Below are 26364 nucleotides of genomic sequence, written 5' to 3' on the forward strand. Positions count from 1 at the left end.
TAACTCTGTAGTGACACCGACGGAGTCAGGTAGCTACTCATAGAGACAATGAAGATTTAATTACAGTCAGTAAGTGCCAGGTACAATTTTATAACATCCACTAAATAACCAAAATAAAGTAATTACAATAAACCTTGTTTGTTTTGACCCAGCTTTTATGCCACTTCAAGTATTAGGTTGTTGCCATGATGTTGTTGTTATACATACAAACATGCAATCTTAAATATCTGCTAAAAACTAAGTCGCAACCTTAACACGTAATTGTCATTATGAGCAATGCCAAAGACTCAATTTCAATGGAACGTTAATGAGGGTCAAATTCTATTAAGATCAGATCAAAGTTGGAAAATTTATTTTACAACAAAAATGTAACAAAAAAAAATTAATTCATCTAACAAAACATGTAAAAGTTTAGTAGAGATTCCTTTAGAAATAACTACAAATAACAAAAATGCAAACGTTGTACACAAAAGTTCTGGTATCTATTTCAATAGTTATTTCGTCAAATTTAGGATATAAAAAACATATTTTCTATTGATGATGGCTAAATTACTTATGCAGTGCAGTTCAATATCAATTGCATATTTTTTTATTGTATTGCATTTATTAGTGTAAAGACAAGTGTATTAAATGACAAATGTTTCTATTTCTTCACGATGACGTTTAATAAATCCGTTTGAAGTTTTTCTGAATAATTACACAAAAGTGCTTCGGAATACCACTTATATCATTCAGCGAAACTTAATTATTTCCTGTATCAGTTCTTGACATTTTATAGTATTCCAAGCATTATTTATAAGAATAAATATTATATTTTTTATGTAACAGTAAGAGAAGAGTTAGCTGACACACACTGAGTAATAAAATGTAAAACAAATCGAACACATCCATTATATGGCGTGAGTTTTTTACGATATGCTATATGCTAAAAAAAATAACGTCATTTATTTATGAGATTTTCAATTTTCATCTGCAAATGGGCTTAATTAGCTGCAAAGTCCTAATAAGTGATTCCAATGTTATAGCATTTTTAGCATATTTTTTGAGGAACGTTACAATAACATAGAAAAGCGATATTTAGATATTTATAATAAATATATTTAATTTATATACTTCTTGTTACTTACGTTTTCCAATCTCTGTTTTTGTAACTAAACGGGAAAGAAGAAATTATAATCATAACTCATGATGATTTTTCAACGGCGTAATTTGGCAATTGAATGCGTTCTCCTATCTCAGGTGTTTTAATGACTAGTCAACTGAGAATTGGAAGTAGTTTTCCATTTTCTGTTATACATACTTATAAATATAATCAATTAGTGGTAAACACGGCTGCCACTGTAAGTAATTAGTTATGATCTGACTTCAAAAATCGAAAAATTTAATATTTCGTCTATAATGTGCCGCTCACTAATATGCGATATACTAAACATATACCAATCGTTAAGTTAAATATCTGAGTAAACGGAAAATGCTATTTCGAGGAAGACTTTTGGCAGCTTAGACCAAAGGTTAAGCCCTGTAATACTGTATGTGCTGTAATTATTTAGAATACAAAATATTGGGCATTTACTTCACAAACATATTTTATATCCTATGGAACAAGCAATATTGAGAGAGGTACCCACCAACAACATAAAAAGCCGAATAACTCGAAAATACGCAGACGTGTATGACGGCAGACTAAATGGTTGACAAATCACAGAATTGTGTATAGAATTTTGTAAGCATTAACGTTCTGACACTTTAACACCAACGCAAATAACGTAGGTGGAAATTATGCATCAACTTCGCCCATTTCCAACATTGCAACATTCCTTTTTCTTTCGTTTGGTGGCGACGAACACATCAAAGCGAGAAAGTCTTGTAAAAATAAATAATCTTTCATATTTGCAAAGGGCTCTTCAAAATAACTAAAAAAAGTATTTCATCCAGTTATGCTTGTAGGGGCGTTGTTGTAATAATTATCTTAATATAGAGGTGATAACAGTGAAAATTGCTTTGTTAAAAATTACTGAATATATTTTGAGATTACTTGTTTTACGATTTTAGTTGGTTTACTAAAAAATAGATAATTTGAGAGACAACATTGGACAAGATATTGTTGCATTTATTTGAAATGAATCTCATATATTCACCGTTTGCTAGTAATTCTCTAAGCTTACTATATTTATAATAATACATCTATATATATAAACCGTCCGGTCAATGACCAAACTTTCACCATTCGTTCAATGACCGGGTACCCGTGTACCCAGGTGGAGCAGATGTAGAAGTCCTTAGTATACTGAATAAAATTTATTTTCTATGTAAGTTGGCTACATGGTATAGGAAATAACTATATATGGGGACATAGTCTATAGTTCTCGTAGAAATAACGAAAGCGGAGTGCCAAGGTCAATGGATATTTAGGTACCTAAGCCGTCCCTCTCCCCTTTCCATTTCGGACGAAAAGAAAGAAACGTGTTCAGTTGGAATTCTACAAGCCTAGTGAACAGAGTTACAGATAAAGATACAGAGATAAGTGAAAAAAATATACAAAATAAATGTTATCAATTAAAATATTGTATTTAATCTAAATACTATGGCTGATTCAACAAGTTTTCGACGGTAAGACGAGATTTATTTATTTTATTTTCAAGTAAATTATTTATTTTATGTTTCCATGCTAAAAAAATTGTATTTAGCATAATAATATACTATATAATAGTATAATAGTATCATACAAAGGATCCGGTAGAAACATTACAATGGATAATTTCTTCACAACTCTTCCACTAGCAAAGTTTTTACTATCTTGGAACTTGACGACTGTTAGTACTCTGAAGAAAAATAAAGCATACATTCCACCAGCAATGGCTGTTTCAAAAACTCGAGAAGAATTATCCACTGTATGTGGCTTTCATGAAAAAGTAACCCTATGTAGTTATGTGCCAAAAAAGAACAAGGTAGTAATTATGCTATCATCAATGCATCACGAAGCAGAAATTAGTGATAGTGCAAAGAAAAAACCCGAGTTTTATAACTGGTCTTAAGCTGGAGTAGAGATAAAATGCTTGGTAGACAGTGGCGTAGCTACAACTTCGGGCGCCCGGGGCCAAGGATGTGCTGCCGCCTCCCTTTATCTACCTATCTAAATATCTTTGATATTAAGTATATAAACTTTAGGAAGGCCACGCAAATTCTGAAGTTCCAAAATTCTCACAATACGGATTTTGAGAAAATTGATAGTAAATTTACAAGGCATCTTATTAAAAGCCATAAAAAAAACCCTTTTCCGCCCTATATCTTGTACACTTTTGACACAATTTTCAGGAATTTTTGCCCGAATTGGAGTTTTAAAAAACAGCGAAGATCGTTTTGCCGCCCCCAAGACGTTGCGCCCGGTGATTATCTGAATACTTTGATAAATAATCTCTTAAGTATGTGTAAACCCGTCATTTATATATATAAATCTCAACGAGTACCCGGGTACCTGGTTATTGGACGGAGGAGGTATCAAGTTTGATAGTTAATAACTTTTATTAAATAATTGATTCTAAAAATTTTTGACGAAAAATGGGTGTCAAATAACTTTAATTTTGGGGATCCAGGCGGCCATAAAATTTTTTTGAGGAGGAGTTAAGAAAAATTGACATATAGATTGAAATGGATACCCGCGTACCCGGTTATTGACCGGACGGTAAAAGAAATTTGTGTTGGTTACACCATTTGTAACTCAAGAATGGCTGAAAATTGGTGGGAATGTAGCTTAGAACCAGGGTAAGTTCATGGGATACCTTTTATCTATTTATTTTAATACGACTCATAAATGGAAAAATTTATTTATAATCAGAAGGCTTGTTCAAAATTCATGTTTGTAGAAATCATTTGAATATATGCGTACAATTTTAAACATTTTCTTCCTCAAAAATAATACAATTGCGAAGTATTTGGAATAATAGAAAGGAACTGCAACCAAATAAGCAGTGAAATAGATTATAACTGGCTCAGTAATCAGTCGTTGAGTGACAACCGGTTCATCATGTGCAGTCCACTAGAATGACTGTCGATTGGACTCCAGTGGGAAATGATGGAGCTATGTTTCTATGTATTGTCACACACCGACGCAAAAATTCGGTTTTATTACGATTAAAGAGCACTCAAACACTTCTCAGAATCAGTTATTCGTTGTTTTTGTTGGATAATGAGCTTGCGAGGCACCCACTTTGCACAGAGCTTTCGCCTCTTTAGAGCATCATTATCCTCGGTGCTCATTTCGCTTGTTTCCAGCTTAGCAAATATCTTTTCAACGGTGAATTTCCCTGAGCCCAAAGTATTTTTACCCAAAAAGCAATGCTTTATTAACACACGAAATGCTTTATGATCAATTTTTTCTAAACTAACACATGTTGCTTCACCCAAATGCTATATCTCCTTAACCAATAGTTACATATAATCTAAATAATAGAAATCATATAGATGATATTAGTAATACTATCTATGTATGTGTCAGCCACAGTGAAGCGTGAACGGGTCCTCCACTTTATTATAAAAAAAAAGTTGCTACAGTATTTTTAAATTATTTTTTTCCTCAAATTTCTTTACGTTCAAAGCGTATCTTCCTTATCATTAGAAATAAATAAATGCGATTCGACATTAACGTAGATTTTCTTTATTTTCCACGAAGTATGTTAAGATACATAATATTGAAACAAAACATCTACTCTACCGAACGTAACGTTTCCCTAATTGTTTTTGCAGAGCTCTCAAAACATTTCACCTTTTTTTATGTTGTACAACAGGGTTTGAAAATTTTATTCACTTAATGTTTGTTTGTTTAGAACTAACCGAGATAGATATATAGTTAAGTATGTATAAATGATGAGAATTCAGAGACTTTACCAGCGATAGCTTAAAAAATTTTAATACAAGTGTATTGATACAAACAAAAATATCTTGAAAATCCTTGTCAAAATGCTTTTAATCGTATAAAATTATATAACAAATCAAGATGCAAATACCCACCTATTTGGTACAACGAATCACAGTAGAAAAGTGGCAGCTGTAGCTTGAATAATTTTGAAAATGGGCGTGGCCCCGCATGTACCTTATAACGCCACACAGTTGATCAAATCATCTTTTTTCAGTGCCCATTTGACAGTGCGAAAATGGGTGCAATCGGATAATCTTAAACTTCTGGTCGGCTTTATTATCGTATATAGGGTCAATAAGTCAGATATCTTAAAAAAATTAAGTGAACATATAAACTGCATCGTAGTTAGTGCGATGCCAAGAAACATGTTCTAACCTCAATATACCCGATATCGTGATTTCTGGCTTCCCAAATATTCCCAACATATTTCATAGACATAATGTGGTTTAGCACTGAATATGAATAACCTATGTATGTATATGAGTTTTGATTCTCTGGTTCACCTTTTGCTAATATACTCAATATATAATATTAAGTGTAGCCACTTTGGTGAGTATATATCGTATAGTATGGATTAAGAAGATGGTTTTGCCACCACCTGAATGTATTGAAATTGAAGAGTATAAAATGACCGATTACATCCGAACTTCTTACTTGTATGTAACTTGAAACATTACAGCTGTCTGCGTTTTATAATGTGGAATATGTCTGCCGAAGACAGTTTTATTTAACTAGTAGCGTTCAAACTAAGAAATGTTCCCTTACGTTCAAAACATTTCAACTTTTCGAATACACATGTATGCAAACACTTATAAGCAAACTCTGGCGGGTGCCGAAGCTGTTGTCACTGGCGGCTACTTGGCGTGCCACATAGCAATTTCCAACGCTTTTATCAGAACTTTAGCAGACATGATTTTCTATTTGTATTACGATAATGGCTGGTAGCGATCACTGCAAACACAGCAAAATTTGTGGGTAACGATGTCATAATAACCTTAATTATTTTAAATTGATTTTAAAACGGCAGTCACAGTCAGAACGTTGCTCATTCACACACCATGCACTGCCAGAGTTATAACCGCAAAGGCTGTTGCGAGAATGTCAGTGGCACTAGCAGACGCAGCTCCAACGGTGTCACAGTAATAATCAACAACGTGCCACAAATGACGCGTTAGACATACATGTACTCGTACTGTATTTACAACAAACGAACCCACAATGACAATGTCACTTATACAATTTTGATTGATATTTTTCCCGCATCTACTGCACATTGGCGCATTTTGCCTTAACATTGTTTTTGTGGATTTCTGCTGCCTCGTTGATATAGTTTTGCTACTCTTTGCACGTTATTTGAGCTTTCTAGCTGTAAATATTTTCTTTGTTTTTGTTCGGACGAAAATATTCGCAGAATGAAGTCGTCACTCGGAATTGTTCAATTATTGGATTTGCCGCTGTGTCTGCCACAGCTGTAGCCGCAGTCGAAGCCACACTAATATACTATGTATGTACCTATACCGCATATGACTAGATTGCATGATGTCAACGACGCTCTACGTTGGCGTCGGTGTTACGAAAGCACTGGCTAACTACGACTGTGCGTGCGTGCATGTGACACTTTGACAAATCGGCAAGGCAAAGCGACTTGTTGCCGCTCCTCATGATTCGCACAGAGCTCCTGCTTGTTTTGTTATTTTATGCTTATTCACTTCATTTAATGTAGTTATTGCACTAAAAGAACTTGTTAGGAGCGGTGCGATGCACAAGTTGGAATTATTTGTAGCAATCATTAATTGACTTACGGGTCTTAATTTATGATCCCGTAAACGGTAGAAAATCTCAACTCGATTTTTGGCGCCTGCTAAACCATGTAAGGGGTCCTATATATACTCATAAAAGGAAATTTAGCATTTCAATATAACTGGAAATTGAAATGTATGCAATAGCATCTAATCAGTACAATTTGTCATATAAGTACATACATACATATATTAATATATATTATGCAGTTAATATAATGACTTATTTTTCGGTTCTATATTTTGCCGTGCTAAAATCCAAGCCTGTCTAACTTGACCAAAATTATGATATCTTGTTGAAAGGATGAGTTCGTAGACGGGCGTAATCGGGCCACTGCTACGCCCACAAAACGTCATTCATTTATGTATATATAACTCTATATCTATCTCGATTAGCTTTAGGTGGTGCATACAACCGTTAGGTGAACATACGTACTCTGTAGTAAATGTTGCAAGAATATAAAAATACTTTGATGAAAATATCAATATATATTTTTTGTGTTTTGTTTCATACTCCACAAACATTTGCTAAAAACTTTGCTCATCAAAATTTTGAAAAATAAAAAATTTAATATTTATTTTTTAGGTTAACTGTTTAATATATTAATCAATTTGAACAATTTTCGTAAATAATACATTTGTTTATTGTGATTTGTTTTAAACGAATGTAAATACGATTTGATAGTAAGAAAAGTACTGTGTAGTAGTTATGGCACCTAATTTCCGCAGTTATAAGGGTAGAAAATAACAAAACTTGTTATAATACTTCAGATATTCTTGGACTTTTTCATCGTAGCTCACAAAAATATTTGCTTAAGTTGCTTATTTATTTTTTGTTAAATATACTATACATCTCCGATCAAAACGTGATGATTTACCAGCGGGGCTTCAGCAACAGTTGGCATTGGCATGCGCATCTGCCAATCAAAGCACACCAATGAAGTCTCAATGGCCACACTTCTACATAACTCTTTCTTTCTCATTCTGTCAGTGGTTGTCTTTGATGCACTTGTTGGAGTGTGGATAAAATAGACAACAAACCAGCACAACAAAACAGAATCATGTACACATTCACTATGAATCTAGTAGCTATAGCAACCCCAATGCGATCAATCACATCAACGATTGAGACGCTGTAGTCATCGTCAGATGTTTATCTCCACAAATGGCCAGTGTGTTGTCAATTAATATGACTGTCCTGTGGCGAAATCGACCTAATACTCTGTGGATTGGTAAGTCGCCATGTTTTTTTATTGATTGAGAGGAAAATAACTAATCATATTATAACTTATATAATTTTATACATAGCCTGCAACTTCTACTTCTATAATTCTGTTATTATTTGGATCATCTTGCCAACTTACTAAAAGAACTGCTTTAAAAATCAGCAGGATTCATGAGGCATCAGGCCTTTTGGATACCATTAATAATATAGTATGATGAATCTTTGGATTGAATCAGTCGAATTGAATTCATCGTAAATTTCATCGCACTGCGTGATCAGTTTGCACAAATGTGTCAATTAGATTTATTATCACTTAGTTATCTTTAAGCTTTGCCGTATCACGATGCCTTTTATTGTAGTCATGTATATATGTATATGTATTTATACATATACGCAGCGATCGCAGTGCCTGTCTGCCTGTCAGAATGTCCAACAGCCTCATTGAACATTTTGCGGTATTCGTTTTCCACCGCCTGCCTGTGTTTTTGTATCTGTCTATCTTATTGACTGACTAGGGCAGCTCTTGTATAGCCTGTCGATCGCAGTTTCAAACTTCGCACAGGCATCTTACAAAAACGCTATATGCACGTATAGTGGCACGTTTCGGCTCTTGTCTGGGCTGCTTGTTACTTGTCTGACAGTCTGTTTCGTGCGTGCATTACAAAATACTCTCTAACAGCAACACTAACTCTGGTTCTAGCCTTAACTATGTCCACATGGATTCTCTCGTCCCTCATTCCAGCTTAAGCGCGATTGCAACAGACGCAAGATACAGTGTGCATCTTGGCGAACACAAATCAACAACAACACACCTCAACTGTAATGTGTTCGTGGTCCCAGGGAATAGAAGAACACCTGACGTATTCCATGTAATGGAGATAATTAACGCCAATAGGAAATATTATTAGCTACACTTCTTAAAAGTCGAAGGTGACGCGCTCATAATAAAAATAAACTTTTATTTAATTATAATAATTACTTTGACATTCCCAATGCGTGAAGTGAAAGCAAGTACGAAATCAGTTAGTTTTACTAAAATAAACGGTATTTTGGAGTTTATTTAGTAGAATTGAAGGATCATGTTTACCGATTATATTATATATATATATATTAAATGATAAATCGGGTGATATAGTAGTCATTTGTTTTAGTATAAAACTGAAAGGCAAGTATGTTGTAAAGCCGAGTTTCGCGATTCATATTTTGTAAATATAGTATATGTATGTACATACATTTGTGCTCTAAAGAAATGTTGGAAATTTTATTTGCTAAATTCCAAAAGTTGCTTAAATAATTCAAACGGATTTTTTAATAATATAAATTTAAAATATTTGTTTTTACAAAGAACTATTTATTTATTTAATGAATTATTTGATGAACGGTAGATCATTTCCTTTGCTGTTCTTACAAAAAATCATGCACTTACCAGAAAAAGAAATTTTTTTCCTACTGGTACAAATGAAGTCATTCCATCTGCAGCGCTACAGTAGTGACGTGCTATGCTCCCTTGGCGCAATCATTTAGCAGAGAATGCGCGCTTACAACAACCCTACAAAAAACTACAACCCGTCGCTGTATCCTCAATATCGGACATCGAATGCACTTTTTAGCGATTGGTATTTTAGCAGCAACGAACTCGTTTTGTGGCGCTGTAGAGCTGCAGCAATGCACAACTCAAAGTACGAGTATTAACATAAAAGTGTATTAAGTGTCAAATATTGACAGCACATACTGATTCCGATTGTGGCGAAGTGAACTTTTAGCAGGTGCAGCAACACTTTGCAGAAATGTTACTTGAACAGCTCTAGCCAATACGATGCGTACTCCGTTTCGCAAGCCTCATGCTGCTTTCTATATTCGTTCAATCGTTTTTCATGTCGCTTTTTCACGTTAACACTTTGTAATTTAATACAATTATGAAATAAAAGTGTGTTTCTGCTTCCCTTTAGAAAAATATCAAAAACCAATAGTGAAAAAGTTGTGTTGCCATTTAGAAATGCTAATGGATGCAATTAAATACTCAAGCAAAGGGAGTAAATGTATTGCACAAAGAATTATAGCTTCAATATGTGATAGCAATGCGAGAATAGTGTGAGAAATTCATGTCTTATGATTTCTCTTCACAATTGTATTCATATAAAAATGCGTATTTTTTGGTTTTCTCTTGAATAAAATCTTCTTCTATAATTCGTTTTAAAAGTCCTGTGTTCAAACTTATGTATCTGCCGTACAGTTTGGTATGGCTTGGGAACCTGACTCAATGCACTCGTTTTAGAAGGTCGAATGATGTTATAGTACGTAAGGGTTTAATCAGATTTAGTGCCATTCTGTCATGATTTCACTTTGTATTACATATATAATGTTTTTAATTTACGTTCCCTGTATGACAATGCGTAATATTTATGAGTTATCTTTTTAGTTTAGGAAAAAATGATGAATCAATAAAAATAATTTGTGGTGTTATACAAATTAGAGAATTTTATAACAGCTTACTGTATCGCAGATCAGAAAGAAAGCATTGACGCTTGTCATATTTGTAAGCAATTTTTAAAATGTTAATACACAATAAAAACAATTTTATTATTTTTTCAATGTTTTCACTCAGTCTCGGCAACTTTAGAAATGTTGCCTTCAAGACAAATTCAGGAAAATGACGATTTTCTAATAAATTCTAAGTAATGTTTAGTCCATGTTGAGTTAAATCACTTTTTAGTATGATATTTTTATAAGACTATTTAACGTAATTTTTTTATTTTCCCATTTTTCTCAACTTATCTTTACGGACGTAAACGTGAACGAATTACGTTACATTTAATTTTCTCTCTGTATAAATCTCAAAATTCAGTTAGTCAGGCTAAGTTCAAGTGCAACCGAACATTTCTTCTATCGCAACTTGCAAGAATCAAAGCCAGAGAAATATCTTAAAACGAATAGCGTCAACCAGAGGATCAGGCATCAGATGCACTGTTATGAGTAAATCACCCTCTATCATTTGCATTGAGTTAACTCGCATGTTGGCCGATATACATATGTATGTAGTGTAAAGCCACCTGAAAGTGTGGAAAAGGATAATCCATGAATTTCATATATATCTCACACTAGTGGCTTGTTTGGTTGTTTTGGTTCGATTTGAACAATTTCTGGTTATACGATGGCATAATTTAAAGACATTATTCGTGCCAACTTTTATTATTATATGAATTGCTTCTTGATTTTACACTTAAAAGTGAAAGAATCAAATGGAATTTAAATTTTTGTTCTATGGGAAGCAAGCGTTTTTGTAGTCTGCTGTCGTCCATATTCGCACTGTGACATAGCAATGTAAGAAGACTGTTCCGTACCAAATTTGGTTGAAATAGGTTAGGCGGGTGCTGAGATATGGGGTTTCCTTCCTTTTAGCAATTCAATTTGGGCAAAAATGAAATTACAGTCCTAACTTCATTGCCATATATCCGTCGATTCATATTCTCCTTCAATTTTAGAATATGGGGTCTAGATTAACTAAATTCATGTTCAGCGCTAAGCCATTAATATAATAAGGTTTGTTTGCACAACGGAAATTATCATATGTAGTACAATATAATTTAACATAATTTCGATAAATTTTGCTAAGATATCTTCCATACATATATTATAATAATACGGCATAATACCAACCGAAAGTTTGAAAATCTTATATTAGGTGAATGAATATAGAATAACCAACGTGATATATTCGGGTAAAGTAAGTCGGAAGTTCAAAAATCTTTCTATAAGGTATACGGAAGTATTCATCCGATTCAAACCATTTTTAACACACGGGCATAATATTATCACGAAAGAATATCGCAATAGAAACTAAGGTTTTTATTCCCTTTGAACAATTTTTGGTCAAAAGGCGGCACATCTCAAAGTCACTATTGGTGCAAAGTTTTATCCGGAAAGATTGATTGGTTCATGATTTGTATGCTGGAAAGTGAAAGAATCAGATGGAATTTAATATTGTGTTATCTATTATACTATATAAATAAAAATGAATCGCCAAAATGTATGTACGCTCATAACTCAATAACGCCTGGACCAATTTGGCCAATTCTTTTTCTTAAATGTTCGTTGAAGTTCAAAGATGGTTTTACGGCGAGAAAAATTCGAATAATTTCCGGAAAACCCCTAAAAACAGCCTTTTTCTTTTCCCATACAAACGTTACATACATACATACATATGTACATACATATGTATGTATATAAAAATGAATGTTTGTTTGTTAGTAACACTAAGAGAACGGTTGATGAAATTTTTAAAGGTTGTTTGTTGTGGATCGGGAAAGGTTTAGAAACAAATACCTTATACTTTTCATGAGGAGAAGTCGGAAAATTGGACAATTCCAAAAAGTAACATTTTTCATACACATTTTTTTCAATTTTTGTTTGTTTTGTTTTTCAATATTTTGATTTGTAAATTATTTGAATCGTTCAATTGCGGTCGCTTGCTTTTTTATTCCGGCTATCCAAAGGAAAAATTATTGAAAATTATTCAGTGAAAACTTTATGTGTGTTTCAGACGAAGTGATCAATTACTGATTGAAATTTGTTACGAAGCCACGAAGAGGTCGCGCTAATATTTGTCGGCGTTCTTTTGCCATCAACGTATGGCAGCCCAAAGAAAGGCAAGAAGTACTCCCAAAATGCGATGATGACATACGTGCAGAATTATGGATCGCGGTCAATCAGCTAGCGATCGTAACGATATCACAGCACGACTTTTTAAACAATAGCTGCGATGTTTGACGGTCTTTATCTTGAAGCAACCTATGGTATATATGGTGCTGTTAGATGCTGAATGTATTCTGTTGCGTGTTACCGCACGCACACATTCTTCTTTGGATGCGGATGGTGATTACACCAGATCAAATTGATGAAATCATTTCAGCGGAAATTCCTGATTCAGAGATAGATCCAGAATTATACGAAGTGGTGAAAACCAATATGGTTCATGGACTTTGGGAACCTTACAATCCCACTTTGGTTTGTATGTCTGACAATAAATGCACGAAACACTACTCATGTGCTTTTCTTTCGGAAACGGAAATGGGAAATGATGGATATACACTGTATCGGCGTCGCTCACCAGACGACAATGGCAGAACATTTAGCGTTTAGAGGCGTGAATATCGACGTTAACAACACATCGAAGTTGAAAACATATGGATCGTACCATATTCGCCACTTTTGTCTAATTCACATTCAAAACTCATGTCAATGTTGAATATTGTAGATTGGTGAAATCGATCAAATACGTTTGCAAGTACGTCACCCAAGAAAGCAACATAGCGTTTATTGACCTTGAACAATATGAGATCAGCAGTATCAAATGGGTCGATATGTGAACCGCAATGAAGCACTTTGTAGGATGTTTACATGTTTTCCGATTGTTGTCCGTCTCGCGGTTCAACTTCATTTAAGTCATTGCGTATTGTGAATGGTACAGTGTGTGCAACTTTTTGAGAAGCATGCCAGCAGTTGCGTTTGCTGGAACATGATAATCACTGGAAACAGACGAAGGACAATGCAATAGTTACTTCGCATGCCACTGAAGTTCACATAGTTTTCGCGAAGATCATTTCGACATATCAGCCTTCAAACTCGCGTTAATTATGGGATACTAAAAATGACATTGCCGATAACATTTTACATTGTATTCGCTAAGAATTGGAAATGGGAAAATTTCGGTTGATACTTCCAGTGGTTTGATATCAATTTCATATCCCTTTTGTCAATTCACTTCAACGGAAGATGAACTCATCACGAATGTTTATCCGCACATTGGCAAAATTATCGTAACTGCAATTGCTTGAGTGCACGCGCAATTTTAGTTGCCAAAAATACCGATGTTAATGACTTAAACTGGAAGATTCAAAGTCAAATTTCGGGAGGTTTGCGCTCATATAAATCGATCGATCGTCTTGACAAGAAAGACGAAACCGTAAATTATCCAGTGGAATTTCCAAATTCTTTGGAGAGCCTTGGTATGCCCCAGCATCATTTGCGTCTCAAAGTTGGATCTGTCATTATTATGTTTCACAATCTTCATGCGCCGAAACTGTGTAATGGAACCCGACTGATTATGACGCAGTTATCGAATACAAGGGACAGCCATTTCATTTCAAACGTATTTCAATTTCCAGAACGGAAAAATTGGCCAGATATATGTGGCGTGTTGACGAGTTGGAAACCCATCTTCTTTGTATATTTACGCACCAGAACAGAAATCAAAAAATTATGTTTATTAAGCTGCGCTACATTAAAAAAATGTAGAAAAATCGAAAATAAATCATTTTCGACACAATATAATTTCAACTTTTTTCACTTCAAAGCATATAATTTCACGCAGGACAACGGCTGCGGGGTCAGCTAGTATTATATAAAAAGTAGCTCCTTTTCGCACTATAATGTAGGAATGTCATGATAGTACCTACCAAATTTGATTGAAACCTGTCCCGACATATGGATTTTCATCTAATTGTGGGCGGTGCCGCGCCCATCGTTCAAACTGGCTTCTCTAAAGGCCTTTTGTACCATCTCGGCTGCACAATTAATTGTCTATGTATGTACGTTATATACGTACTTTAATAAGATATATAGCTTAGTTATGGCAATTTATTGGTTATCAAATAAAGCGTCTTGTGGGAATTACAATGTCTGATTCCGACCATGTACAATACCAACGCTCCTGAGGACTAAGGAGCATATTTTCCAAGTTTCATCAAGATATCTTTATTTTTACACAAGTTGCAAGGTCAAACGGATAAACGGACACATAGTCAGTCGGATTTCATCTCGTCTCATCATCATGTTTTTATGAACATGTATGTACTTATATGGTATAATAATATATCATTCGCAATTACAAATAAATAAAAATAGTATAAAAATAATATTGTTTCCATCTCCATTTTATGCTCATGAGGAGAAGTTTCATACGTCTTTCGGTTATTGTTGTTGGAAATCAAGGTTGATTTATTTCCATAATTATACCATGGACAGGGTATTTTAATGTTGTCACGAATTTTGTAAACTTCGGTAACAACTAGAAGGAAATATCGGATATATATATTATAAAACATAAATATAAATATGTATAGAAATGACTAGCTTGACGAGCTGAGTCGATTTAGCAATATATCGATCAAAATCCAGTCATTGGAAATCTTTTGTATTTGTTTAGAAATATTTACGGAATTTGGCACGGATTATTGTCTAAGGTAATGGTGCGGTCTATGAAGAGCTTGTTCAGATTGAACCGCTATAACTTACAGCTGCCATGGAATGCTTTGTATTTGTAAAATATATTATAGCTTCGATGAAACCGGAGTTAGCTTTAATTTCTTGTTTTAATAACATTTGAACACAAATCTATGAATTTCCAATATTTTACTGTACATAATAATGGTTATGACTATTATAAACATGACATGACATTTTGTTTCAATAAAAGTTGGTATTTCTAAGATTTGCATATCCTAAAAGCACATTTTTGCACCAGTAATTGTTGAAGACCTTAATATGTAAAAGAGTCGGTAATGGTAATCATATTAGACTTTGACAATAAAGTCACCAAATTTATATGGATTAGCTTAAATAAATCGAGAATACAATATGGTAATCTAATTTTTAATATATCGCGAATAATACTTAAGCATTTTAGACATGAACAGTATATTGACCAGAAAGAATTCTCTCACTCGCTTTTTTTCCTTTGTTGACTGCGGTACAAAGACCAAAACTCTCTGTATGAAAAGAGATAAAACATATGTATGTACCGCATAATGAATTTTTATTAAACAGTAATGCAAAATAACAAGTAAATATAATAAATACGCTTAAAAACCAGAGATAATAGTAAGGTACCATATAACAATATTTGAAGAGGTTATAAAAAAATACTAAATATTAAAATATCTTTATTTTATTAATAAATGTTACTAAAGGTCGCAATTGCATACATCTAGTACAGGAGGAAAGAGACGTTAGAAGGAATGGAGTTGAGAGGGTGAATGATGTTGATGGAAGTACAATGAACGATTTCTCTCTCTCAGCAACAGCCATTTTGATTTATGGCTTTGTGTACCGTTTGGCGAATGTGCGACACTCTTTGACGCCGCTCTGTTCCGTACAGCGCCGCTGTAATTGGTGTATAAATGTTTGTTGTTTAGTAGTAGTTGTGTGGATTTTTATTTCGGCTATTGTTTTTCTTTGCATGCATAGGCGGGAGTAACATGTGCATTTGTGTATGCACATAAATATGTGTACACATATAGTATGTAGGTACACTATTGTGCGATAAAATTCGATTAATTTGAATTCTAATGCATATTAAATTTAACTATTTAAAGAAAAGTAGAGCAAAGCTTAATATTAACATTTTAAAGACCATAAACATTTATTATTTAAAAATGTTATTTGTGTCTTAATACTTATCTTATATAATACTTTAAATTTAGATTATCAAGAATCAGATTCATGTCGCTTAATAAATAAAAAAAAACTTGTCAAACAAGTAAGGGAGGCCTAAGTTCGGGTGTATCCGAACATTTTATACCCTTGCAACTTGCAAGACTTATTTAATATTATAAACATCTTCAAATGAGATGCGTGTGATATGTGATATTAACTCGACTGAAAAGGCTAAAGTTAATATATTGAGTTGATGAGGAAAACGTCGACCAGAGGGTTCAGAGCCTGACCAAGGTAAAGACCAATTTATAAATAATAGCCATTGACCTAGTATATATTTGGCACAAAATTTACAGTAGTAGTATATGGAAGTTGGAGGTAGTATTGAGTAAGTAGGTAGGTAGGATGGATTTTTGAAAATCCTGATAATAGTTTTATGGGGGTTTTATGGTAGGTACATATGGTATATGGGAGCTAGTGGAAGTACTGATGGTATGGAAGCCATTTTTGACACACAGACATACCATTATCAGAAAATAATTATCTCTGAGTTCCAATTATATATCTCACACATTTACCGATACTTGCGGTCAATAACCAACTATAGATATTGGGGTCCACATATTCGGTACCTATGGGCTTTTGGTCAAACAATTTGGCTCTATTTTACTACAACATTTTCACATAACTGCTTTATTTTAAACTGAATATCGCCTTAATTTAATATTATAAGGCGACTGCTAATACTTCCGTGTTAGTTATCCTGCTTTTATCAATACGATTCACTTGTTCCGAATTACAATCGAAAAGTAAAAGGAAAATATTCTCCGTATAGAGCCAAAACAATAATATGTCAAATGGCCATTGTAAAGGAGAAATTATTTTTAACGCTTCAAAATCGTTTAGCAAACTTAGTTATGTTTGTAGAAACAAACATTAATTTAGAAACAAAGAAAAAATAAATGTTATATTTTTCGTTAACATTTGAGCCATTCAAAAAAGTAAAATTGATCTAAAATATAATATCATATAGAATATGATAGCATTGGAGATAGCGATTGTACCACTTTAACTTTATTACCCAACTCTCCTGTCATTGGATATGAGAGAGCTGCTCGCCTACCCGACTTTGACACTTGACTGTATGGGGTAGGTTTTGACGTTTCACAATTAGAATGACGGCCAGATTGAAATTGTAACGTTCAAGATCGCCAATAAAAAATAAAAACAACGAAAATTAAAGAAAATTAAAGAAAATGAGAAATTTAAATGTATTTGACAAAACGTTTTGTAATATCATGCATTTATTTTATTAATTTTCAATTATAAATGATTAAAAACATTTATTAATTGAGCGCTAACAGTCTTAATTCACGGTATTAAATATTGAAATTTAAAAAAAAAAAAAATAAAATAGTTTCTTCTTACATTAAAAGTCCCAATTCAAAATAATATTAAGTCGGAATAATATGTTGTGATTTAAATGCCCAAAAATTATTATTTTGTCCGATCTGGCTACAATGGAAATTGATATAAAAACACAAATTTTTAGCCCTATGCTTAGAAAACCTCACAACTGATTTGTGAGGAAATATTTGTGAGGTTGGTTATGAGACTATTCTTGCTCATTCCTCGTAAGAAAAAATAACAAAAAACTCACCACATGAGTTGAAAAGCACTTTGTTGTGAACCAACTTTTTACAAAAACAAACAAGGCAAAATGAAGAAATGGACAACCAAGAAAAGTAAGTAATTTCGCAAATCTATTAAATTTCGCGCACATAAAATAATTTAATTTATTTTCAGGATTTCAAAATGTGCAAGAACAACCTAGGAACAGCTGCAACATTATAGCATATTATTTGAACATAAAAATCTTTTTATTCCCTGATATATTAAATAATACATACAAATTTACAAATAAAACCTTGTCCAAATTACTTAAACATAAATATGTATATTTCTTTTCATTCATACTCAGAAGGAAGTAAAATTTACAAAGACCGTCGGTTACATTTTTATTGTAATAGGCAAATACTTACATATATAATATTTACAATAGATAACGCTTTTGGAATACTTCTTCCATTCTATTTCAATAAAATAATTGCAAATTTCTTTAAAAATATTGAAATGAACAAAACAAACAAAACCGATTTTGCATTCTGAGGTTTGCCTTCAGACATCATAAATTTGTGAGGTAATTGTGAGCATTTGTGCGTTTGAAATCACCTCAGAAGATGGAAAACCTCACAATAGTGAAGGTGGTGATTTTTGTGAGGGATGTAAGTTGGGCATCGCTTTCTACATGGCTTTGCTACTGCGCAAAGCTATCGGGCAGAGAAATAGTGAATCGGGAACAGCTAATGCCCGTTTCAATTATTTCTCTCCACTCTACATAGCGGGTCAATCAATCATTTTGGTTTCTGATGGTGACATCTATCCGCGGATAGCAAAAAGATATAATATTTACCAAAGCTCCCTACTCTTTATCGGCAGTTAGCGATTGTGTTCAGTAGAGGGCGCTGCATGTTTTATTTTTCCTAAAAGTATGCTACATTGGGCACAGGTAGACACAAATCTAGTTTTCTGATGTGTTGACCCGTCGTTTATGCGCAAATCACTTAAAATGAAAATAAACTATTGGCGTCTGCATCTTCATACATATGGACATATGTATGTATATTTCATACATTTCTCTAAACGATAATTTTCATGTTTTTTTCTAGAAGTGAAATCTTCTCACCTCAGTTATTTTAATTTATTTAAAGAAACTATTTTCCATCTTACGGCATTTTCTTTTGTATAACATATCTATTGGAACCTACTATACATATGGACGTCCATTTACATACAAAATCTACATATATACACAAGTACACACAACTACTTACTTACATACAAAACCATATACAGTGGAAACACTATATAACGAAGCTCTATGTAACGAATACTTGATAGAACGTAAATAGAAAATACAAAAGTTTGTTAAGTTTACATTATTATTCCAACGTTTAAAAATATTTATAGTCGTCACGGATACTCTCTGCAATGAAATAATGCGCTTCCCTCTAAATTACCGACTCAAGACCATGAATATTTCTAAGGGATATTATCGATGTTTTGGAACAAAAGTAGAATTGAAGTACTTAGCCTTCTAATCTTATTCGTTATAGGTCGTCCTCCCGCTAACAAAATCTTTTTATAACATAAAAATTATCTTATTCCTTGAATATCGTTATAAAGAGTTTCCGCTGTAAAACGATTCGTAAACCATACTATAGTCGCTTATTTGGCCCGGGTATCTATCGTTATGTATCACATCTTCACCCACAAGATATCAACAAACAGCCCTTCTAATGCCTACTGCATGAAATAATTGAAACGGAAGCCTGTATTTGGCAGTTTAAGTCCACTCAGCGTACCTATATTATGTATGTATATTAGAAGGAAGAGTGGGAGAATAGAAATGCCGGTGAACAGTTTGGCTTTTGTTGTGGGCGGCGACGGGCCGGATATGAAATTATTTTGTTGATGACAAAAGCCAAAACAAACAATGGAACAGAGGAAGAATACGCCACAGCATGTGGTAGTAGCAATAGAATAGGACGTGGTAATTTGAAAGGGATCGTCATAGTTGGTTGCACAGCGAACCAGTGCTGTGCGCATAGAATATTACGGTTTTGAACGATTGAAAAATGGCTTTAAATGATATAAGACGAAATTTTAGCACAGGATATCATTGTTACCAAAAGTAACCCACTCAATTACGGCGGAAAAAGTATTTTTGCTTAAAAAAGTGTGGCTTTAATAAAGTTAACTCATTAAAACGATTTAGTTCCCGGATTTCTTTTCAATTTCCAAAAACTTTCAATGTTTATATACTACTACAAAAATATACTCACTGTGTAGTTTTTCAGGAGTACTTCTGTTTTTCTGATTTTTTGCAAATAAAAGTCTTTCTTTTCTGAATACGAATTACAATAATTGTTATTCAACTTCATATAAATCTACATAAAAGGTTCGAAACCTTTATGCTTCATAAATACTCGAATCAGCTATTGAAACTATAAGGCCCTATAAAACTAATAGCTCAGAAAATCGATTACAAAAATGGTAGTCTCTCTCACTCGTTCCCGTGAATTCTTGGTATACGAAACGTTTACGAAATGGATTATGTTGTGAATAACATTTTTTAACGTTTTTAGCTAACATTTTCCACATTTCAAAACAATCCCCACATTCTCTCTTATCAGATCGCAACAATTTCCTTTCATTAATACATACATATGTATGTACATAAAAATTATTATTAATACATGTATGTACATACATATGTATGTGCATTCTAAATTCTAAATGGGTGAGCTTTTAGTAAGTGCAGAAACACTGCAGTTTCATTATTAATTCCTTTTACAGTTCCTGAAATTTCAAAAGATTAAATTTTACAAACTAGTGACTAACTACATTATAAAAAACCAGTACATATTGTGCCAAATACCTCAAACGACATTGTTTGCACACCGGCAATGAACGAAAAAGAATCTTACCTTGTGGGATGTTGTTGCTTGTTATTGTAATTAAGAATTTCATCATTTCAAATTTCGCTTCAATGAGCAAAATTTCAATCAGCTTTGGAATTTCTATAACAAAAGGGTTGTATGTTAACATGAAATAGTAGTGAATAATATTGAAAGAATATTTGTAAAATAAAATGTAAAGAACAAGTGGGAAACTCAGTAAAACTTTAATTATTTTTATTCAGTTTCACTTAAGTTTATTTATATGAAGTGTGGTGTTCCAAGGTGGTACCAGTTTTTAGGGTGAAAATGTGGCGAAATGGATGTACCGCGGCAGAGTAGAGTCATTCTTTGGAGCATCAGCTGCGTCCTCCTTACTGAAAGTGGTTTGACTTCCAATTTCGATGATTTCACGAATATATTATACTCAGTCGAAGGTTATTTTCCACCCGAATGGACACGATAAAGTCAACTGAATAGTAGAATTTGTATAAATGTTGTAAAACTAAACTCACGTACATATAATGACGTAATTTTTAGACATCAAAATCTCAAATATAAGGATTTTGTATTTATAATAATCAAGCCTTTTTTGTTACATTTTATAAAATTTCTAAATTGAAAAATGGATCAAATCGAAGGATAACTCCTTTCACTTTCCATCTAACGGTGCTCTTAAAAACTGCTAAAAGTGCGAGATGGATGAAAGAGCTTTATAGGAGCTTGGGTAAAAAGTTGGAAGATGGAACGGACGTGAAATCGGACTAAAACCACGCCTACTTACCATATAACACAATTTTAAATTCCTTTTGATTTTTTGGCTTTCCGGTATTCAAATCGACCCCCAGTGAATATTTGGGAATACAATTTTGTCCAAATAGTGCCCTTAAAATAGGCAAAATCAGACAAAAACTATGCAAATCCGCAGATACTTACAACTGCAAACTTTGGATTAAATTGCATCAATAATTCTTTTAGCCCCCTTCTGCCTAAATAATAGAAATGTTTACAAATTTCCCGTTAAAATTAAAGCGCTTATATTGGCAAACGTGTGAGTTATTTTAATAAACTTGGACAGTGTGCATCTTTGTGCCTAAAAACAATTCAGATTACAGTAAATTTCGCTTGTCGTTTCTTAAGGCAACACCTGTACCAGCGGCCTGTTCTCAAATTCCATTAGGCTATCTCGGAAGTTTTTATAAACCCATCCCTAAAGAACTTTATGAAATTATTTATAACCAAAACATTAACTACCAAGTATTAATGTTTTAAAACAAATGAAGTACAAACCTTTTTTTTCTATTTACATATTTATTTTTTTTTATTCGGTTAGAGCCTCTATTCAAGGGAACCAATAAATGATGCACTATATTACAGCTGCTAGATTACGAAATACCATTAACTGATATAATATTATTAAAATAATCAGCAAACCATTTGTTCGAAAATCAAATATGGACGTTGTAATCAGCATTTGCTTTTATAAAAATCCCCCTCTAATGAACCGGGCTGTATATATCTCCCAAACCACTCAAGCTGTACCACTTTGTGAACAAAAATTGTCAAAATCGGACCTCAATTGTTTAAGACCACACATATCGAATATGTTTACCCCAGTTCCTATTAAGAAAAAACAATACTTCTCTAAGCCCTCAAATAATTGGAAATATCACTATATTTAAAAGAGCAATCAACCCACAGAGAGAGAAATTCCGGCTAATTGTGTCATTTTATGTGGACCTGATGATAGACTGCACGGCAGTCTGTAGACGAAGGGTCAAGGCCTTTGGATCTACATGTTTATCCGATCAAGGATCACATCCCCTCAATATGTTAGCACCCAACTAACTCATATAACTAATACCAGGATTCTCAAACATCCAGCTAACTACTATGTGAGTTACCTTGATGTACCTTAAAGGTCATCTTTTTCTTTTATTAATATGTGATAATTCCAAAAATAGATAACATCGGTTCAGTACTATTTCCACAACCTATATAGTGATTTCCAACTTTCCATATGACTTTGCACCGTTTAGGTTAATCCAAATATGTGATATTTTGACAAAATTAAGCATGCAAGCTTTCTTTAAACTTACGGGTTTTAGCGCTGAATATGTAAAGAGTTGGTGTAGACCTTGTTACCAACTTCAAATCCCTAACCTAATCAATTCCGAACCTCTGGTTGAAGCTTTCCACATCAGCACAATACATTAAACTGAGTCTCCTCGCTTTTTAGGCTTATGTCACATATATATTATATGAAGGTGATTTTAATATAATATACGCCAAAGGGAAGTAAAATATAGTTTCAATACTAAGTGAGTCTGTGACCTATTTATAATATAAGTTAATAAGATACACATTTGATTATATAATTTAAAATAAAGGTTTGAAGATATTTCTCCTATCTTTGGCCTTTACAAGATGTTAAAGCATAAAGTATTCGGTTGCAATCGAACTTAGCCCTTCTTTACCTGTTAAATTAATTATCTATTACTCTGAATATAGGGTAAGCTCATGTTTAATTTTATATTAACGTTAGCACCATCAAAATTTTTCAGCTTTTAAATTACTAACTTGGTTATTATTTTATCTTTCCAGAGTTTCACTCCAAAACGAATCAAAATTGTACGAGTAGAAATTAAGACGACTTTATCAAAAATTCTACGACTTATTTTTGGACCTTAATTTACTAAACATTGTTGGGTGACATTAGGATAAGCTCTACAATTAGAAAAGTCAAGGCGATATTCAACTTGAAAAGCAGAAACGCAAATCATTTTTATACCTCAAACACTTTAAGCTAAGAACGAATTGTATACTGTATTTATATAGGTGTTCAGATTTAAGTAAGTATTAATAAAATATTTGTTTAAATGTTATTAATCAAATTTGTTATATGCTTGCTTCACAAAAGGTTAAAATCTACATTAGTGTATATATACAAGTATCCGTATAAGTTGTATAGCTGAAAACCAAGTAGCTTCAAGCACCTGTACAGCAACACGAATCCCCCAAAAGCACTCGCCCCTTCCAGCAACCGGATCCTCATAGCTTCATCAACAACAGTAAACGACGCCCCAAGGAACTTCACATTCTGCAATCCGCTACCCTCAGTCACGATTAACACCGCCACCACGTTTACCACAGACACAATAGAATCCTTCAATATGACGATGAGTACAAATAATTGCGAAAGTATGGCGTCATACTTTTCCAACTCCTATATGGGACCCGAAATGCACCATGGCCACTATCCTGGAAATGGTGTCACCGATCTCGATGCGCAACAAATGCATCACTATAGTCAGCATCCAAATAATCAGGGCAATATGCCCTATCCACGCTTCCCGCCCTACGATCGTATGCCCTATTATAACGGTCAGAGTATGGAGCACCAAGGCTACTCTCGTCCCGACAGTCCTTCCAGTCAGGTGGGTTTGTCACAGCAGCCGCAAGTAAATGGTAGCCCACTGCTTCAGCAACAGCCACAACCCCAGCAACAAGTTACGCAACAACAGGCGCAACAAGTTACGCAGCAAGCACAGGCGACACCTCAGCATCAGCAGCATCCGCAAGTGACGCAACAGGTGACACATCCAGCCCAACAACAACAGCAACCCGTAGTATATGCCAGTTGTAAGCTGCAAGCAGCGGTGGGCGGATTAGGCATGGTGCACGAAGGCGGCTCACCGCCCCTAGTCGATCAAATGGGCGCCCATCACATGAATGCACAGATGAGTTTGCCACACCACATTGGACACCCACAAGCACAGGTGATTAGACTTATGATATTTACTTATCGTATTTAACTAACTAACCAACTCACACGAGTAGACAAATGTTAGAGAAATTTTAACGCCATATCACAAATTTAATCAAAATGGCATGTTTATATGCGATCTGATAGCACTTGAGGTATACTTGTAGGTGTAAATTTATACAAAACTGAATTCATAGGAATGAGTATGTCTACATACTCATGATCAGGAATATGAAATCCACAGATAAAATGAAAGTAAATTTTTTTTTTAAATCCCTCATTACATATTCCTTGAACGTAGTAATTCTGGGCAAACACCGTATGTTAAAAAAATCACAGGTGAATTTCAATATTCCCACATATACTATAAATTAATAAAAAAAATAGAACGTATCCACTTTGTTGATAAAATAAAATTTTTTAATTAAATGTTTTCACTTCAAAAACTTTATCAAAATTTAACGCAAATACAATTTTTATGTCTTACAATATCGCAGTTGGGTTACAACGATGTCGGAGTTCCAGATGTTAATGAGGTAAGCGAAATCATCCACTTCGCTCTGAAAATAATAGTGAATAATTTGTTTTTTTATTTCAAATAACCCAACTTCAATGTTCAGTTTATAGATACAATTTTATTTGTGATTAAATAATACCACATATGTATGTGTATACATATGTGACAACTACAACTAAACTTTAAACTTTGTGCGTGTATTTGGATGAATATTTAGATGAAATAATATATTAATAACTTTCAATAAACTTTCCTTCGAAGGTTCATCAAAACCACCATCAGATGAGTATGTATGGCCAACAACAGACTGGCATTCCACCCGTTGGCGGACCACCACAAACCATGATGCATCAAGCTCAGGGACCACCACAAATGCATCAGGGCCATCCTGGACAACATACACCACCATCACAAAATCCAAATTCGCAGTCATCAGGGATGCCATCGCCATTGTATCCCTGGATGCGCAGTCAATTTGGTAAGTGTCAAGGAAAGTGCCTCAAAAATTCCATGAATGTATTAAGTGGAATTTTTTCTTACTCTCATTCAAGTAAAATGTTGTGAGTACTTGTAGTTGAGTTGAGTAGAATTGAGTAGTGTGTTGAATTAAGGTGTGCATGCAATGGTCTCATTGGTTAGTTGGTCCAATTAGAGTTGTGTGATAATTGTAATAGAACAGTATCAATATAAGAATTGCTGCCTTCAGGTGTAAAACTAGCTGAGTACATATAAGTTTACCAGATCTATTCGATATACATACATAGATATTTCAGAAAATTTGAGAGGTGAACAGCACAAAATAGATTTAAACTATTAACTATTATTTTAGTTAGACATCTTTTACATGTGTTTGTTACCAATGCCGACAATATTACACAAAGATATTCTCGCTCATACTGTGCGGTAGAATGCTACACAATATCAAATAACAAATAATTCACACAGTTAGACCTTAAACGTCCTCAACATTTCACAAAAGTAGAGCGGAACGAATTTTTCGAATATTAAATTTGCAAGCAAAAGTAAAATTTGCAAGTATTTCAGTTCACTACCATTTGTATCGAAACGAACATTAGGATTGAAAGGATTTCCAAAATTTTACGACCTTGAAATACCCTCATTTGTATCGGGATACATACATATGTTCAGAAAGAAAGGCATCTGGGATAAGAATGAAGAGTTTGATCAA

The 26364-nt window shown here is 33.7% G+C and overlaps 1 protein-coding gene across 3 annotated transcripts in view; it reads left to right on the forward strand.

The window, feature by feature from the left end:
• Nucleotides 1-26364, forward strand: part of LOC120777889 (homeotic protein antennapedia) — a 196763-nt gene that overhangs the window by 156496 nt on the left and 13903 nt on the right. Inside the window, exons 3-6 of one of the 3 annotated variants that reach the window (XM_040109456.1) lie at nucleotides 23497-23744; nucleotides 23813-24671; nucleotides 25156-25194; nucleotides 25437-25653. In XM_040109456.1, coding sequence (XP_039965390.1) covers nucleotides 24066-24671; nucleotides 25156-25194; nucleotides 25437-25653 — 862 coding nt within the window. In that variant the 5' untranslated portion in view covers nucleotides 23497-23744; nucleotides 23813-24065. Of the gene's footprint in view, nucleotides 1-23496; nucleotides 23745-23812; nucleotides 24672-25155; nucleotides 25195-25436; nucleotides 25666-26364 lie in introns of all 3 variants that reach the window. The other 2 variants (XM_040109464.1, XM_040109473.1) reach the window with 2 other exon arrangements.

This window comes from Bactrocera tryoni, chromosome 1, assembly GCF_016617805.1.
Source record: "Bactrocera tryoni isolate S06 chromosome 1, CSIRO_BtryS06_freeze2, whole genome shotgun sequence".
NCBI classification, from domain to species: Eukaryota; Metazoa; Arthropoda; class Insecta; order Diptera; family Tephritidae; genus Bactrocera; species Bactrocera tryoni.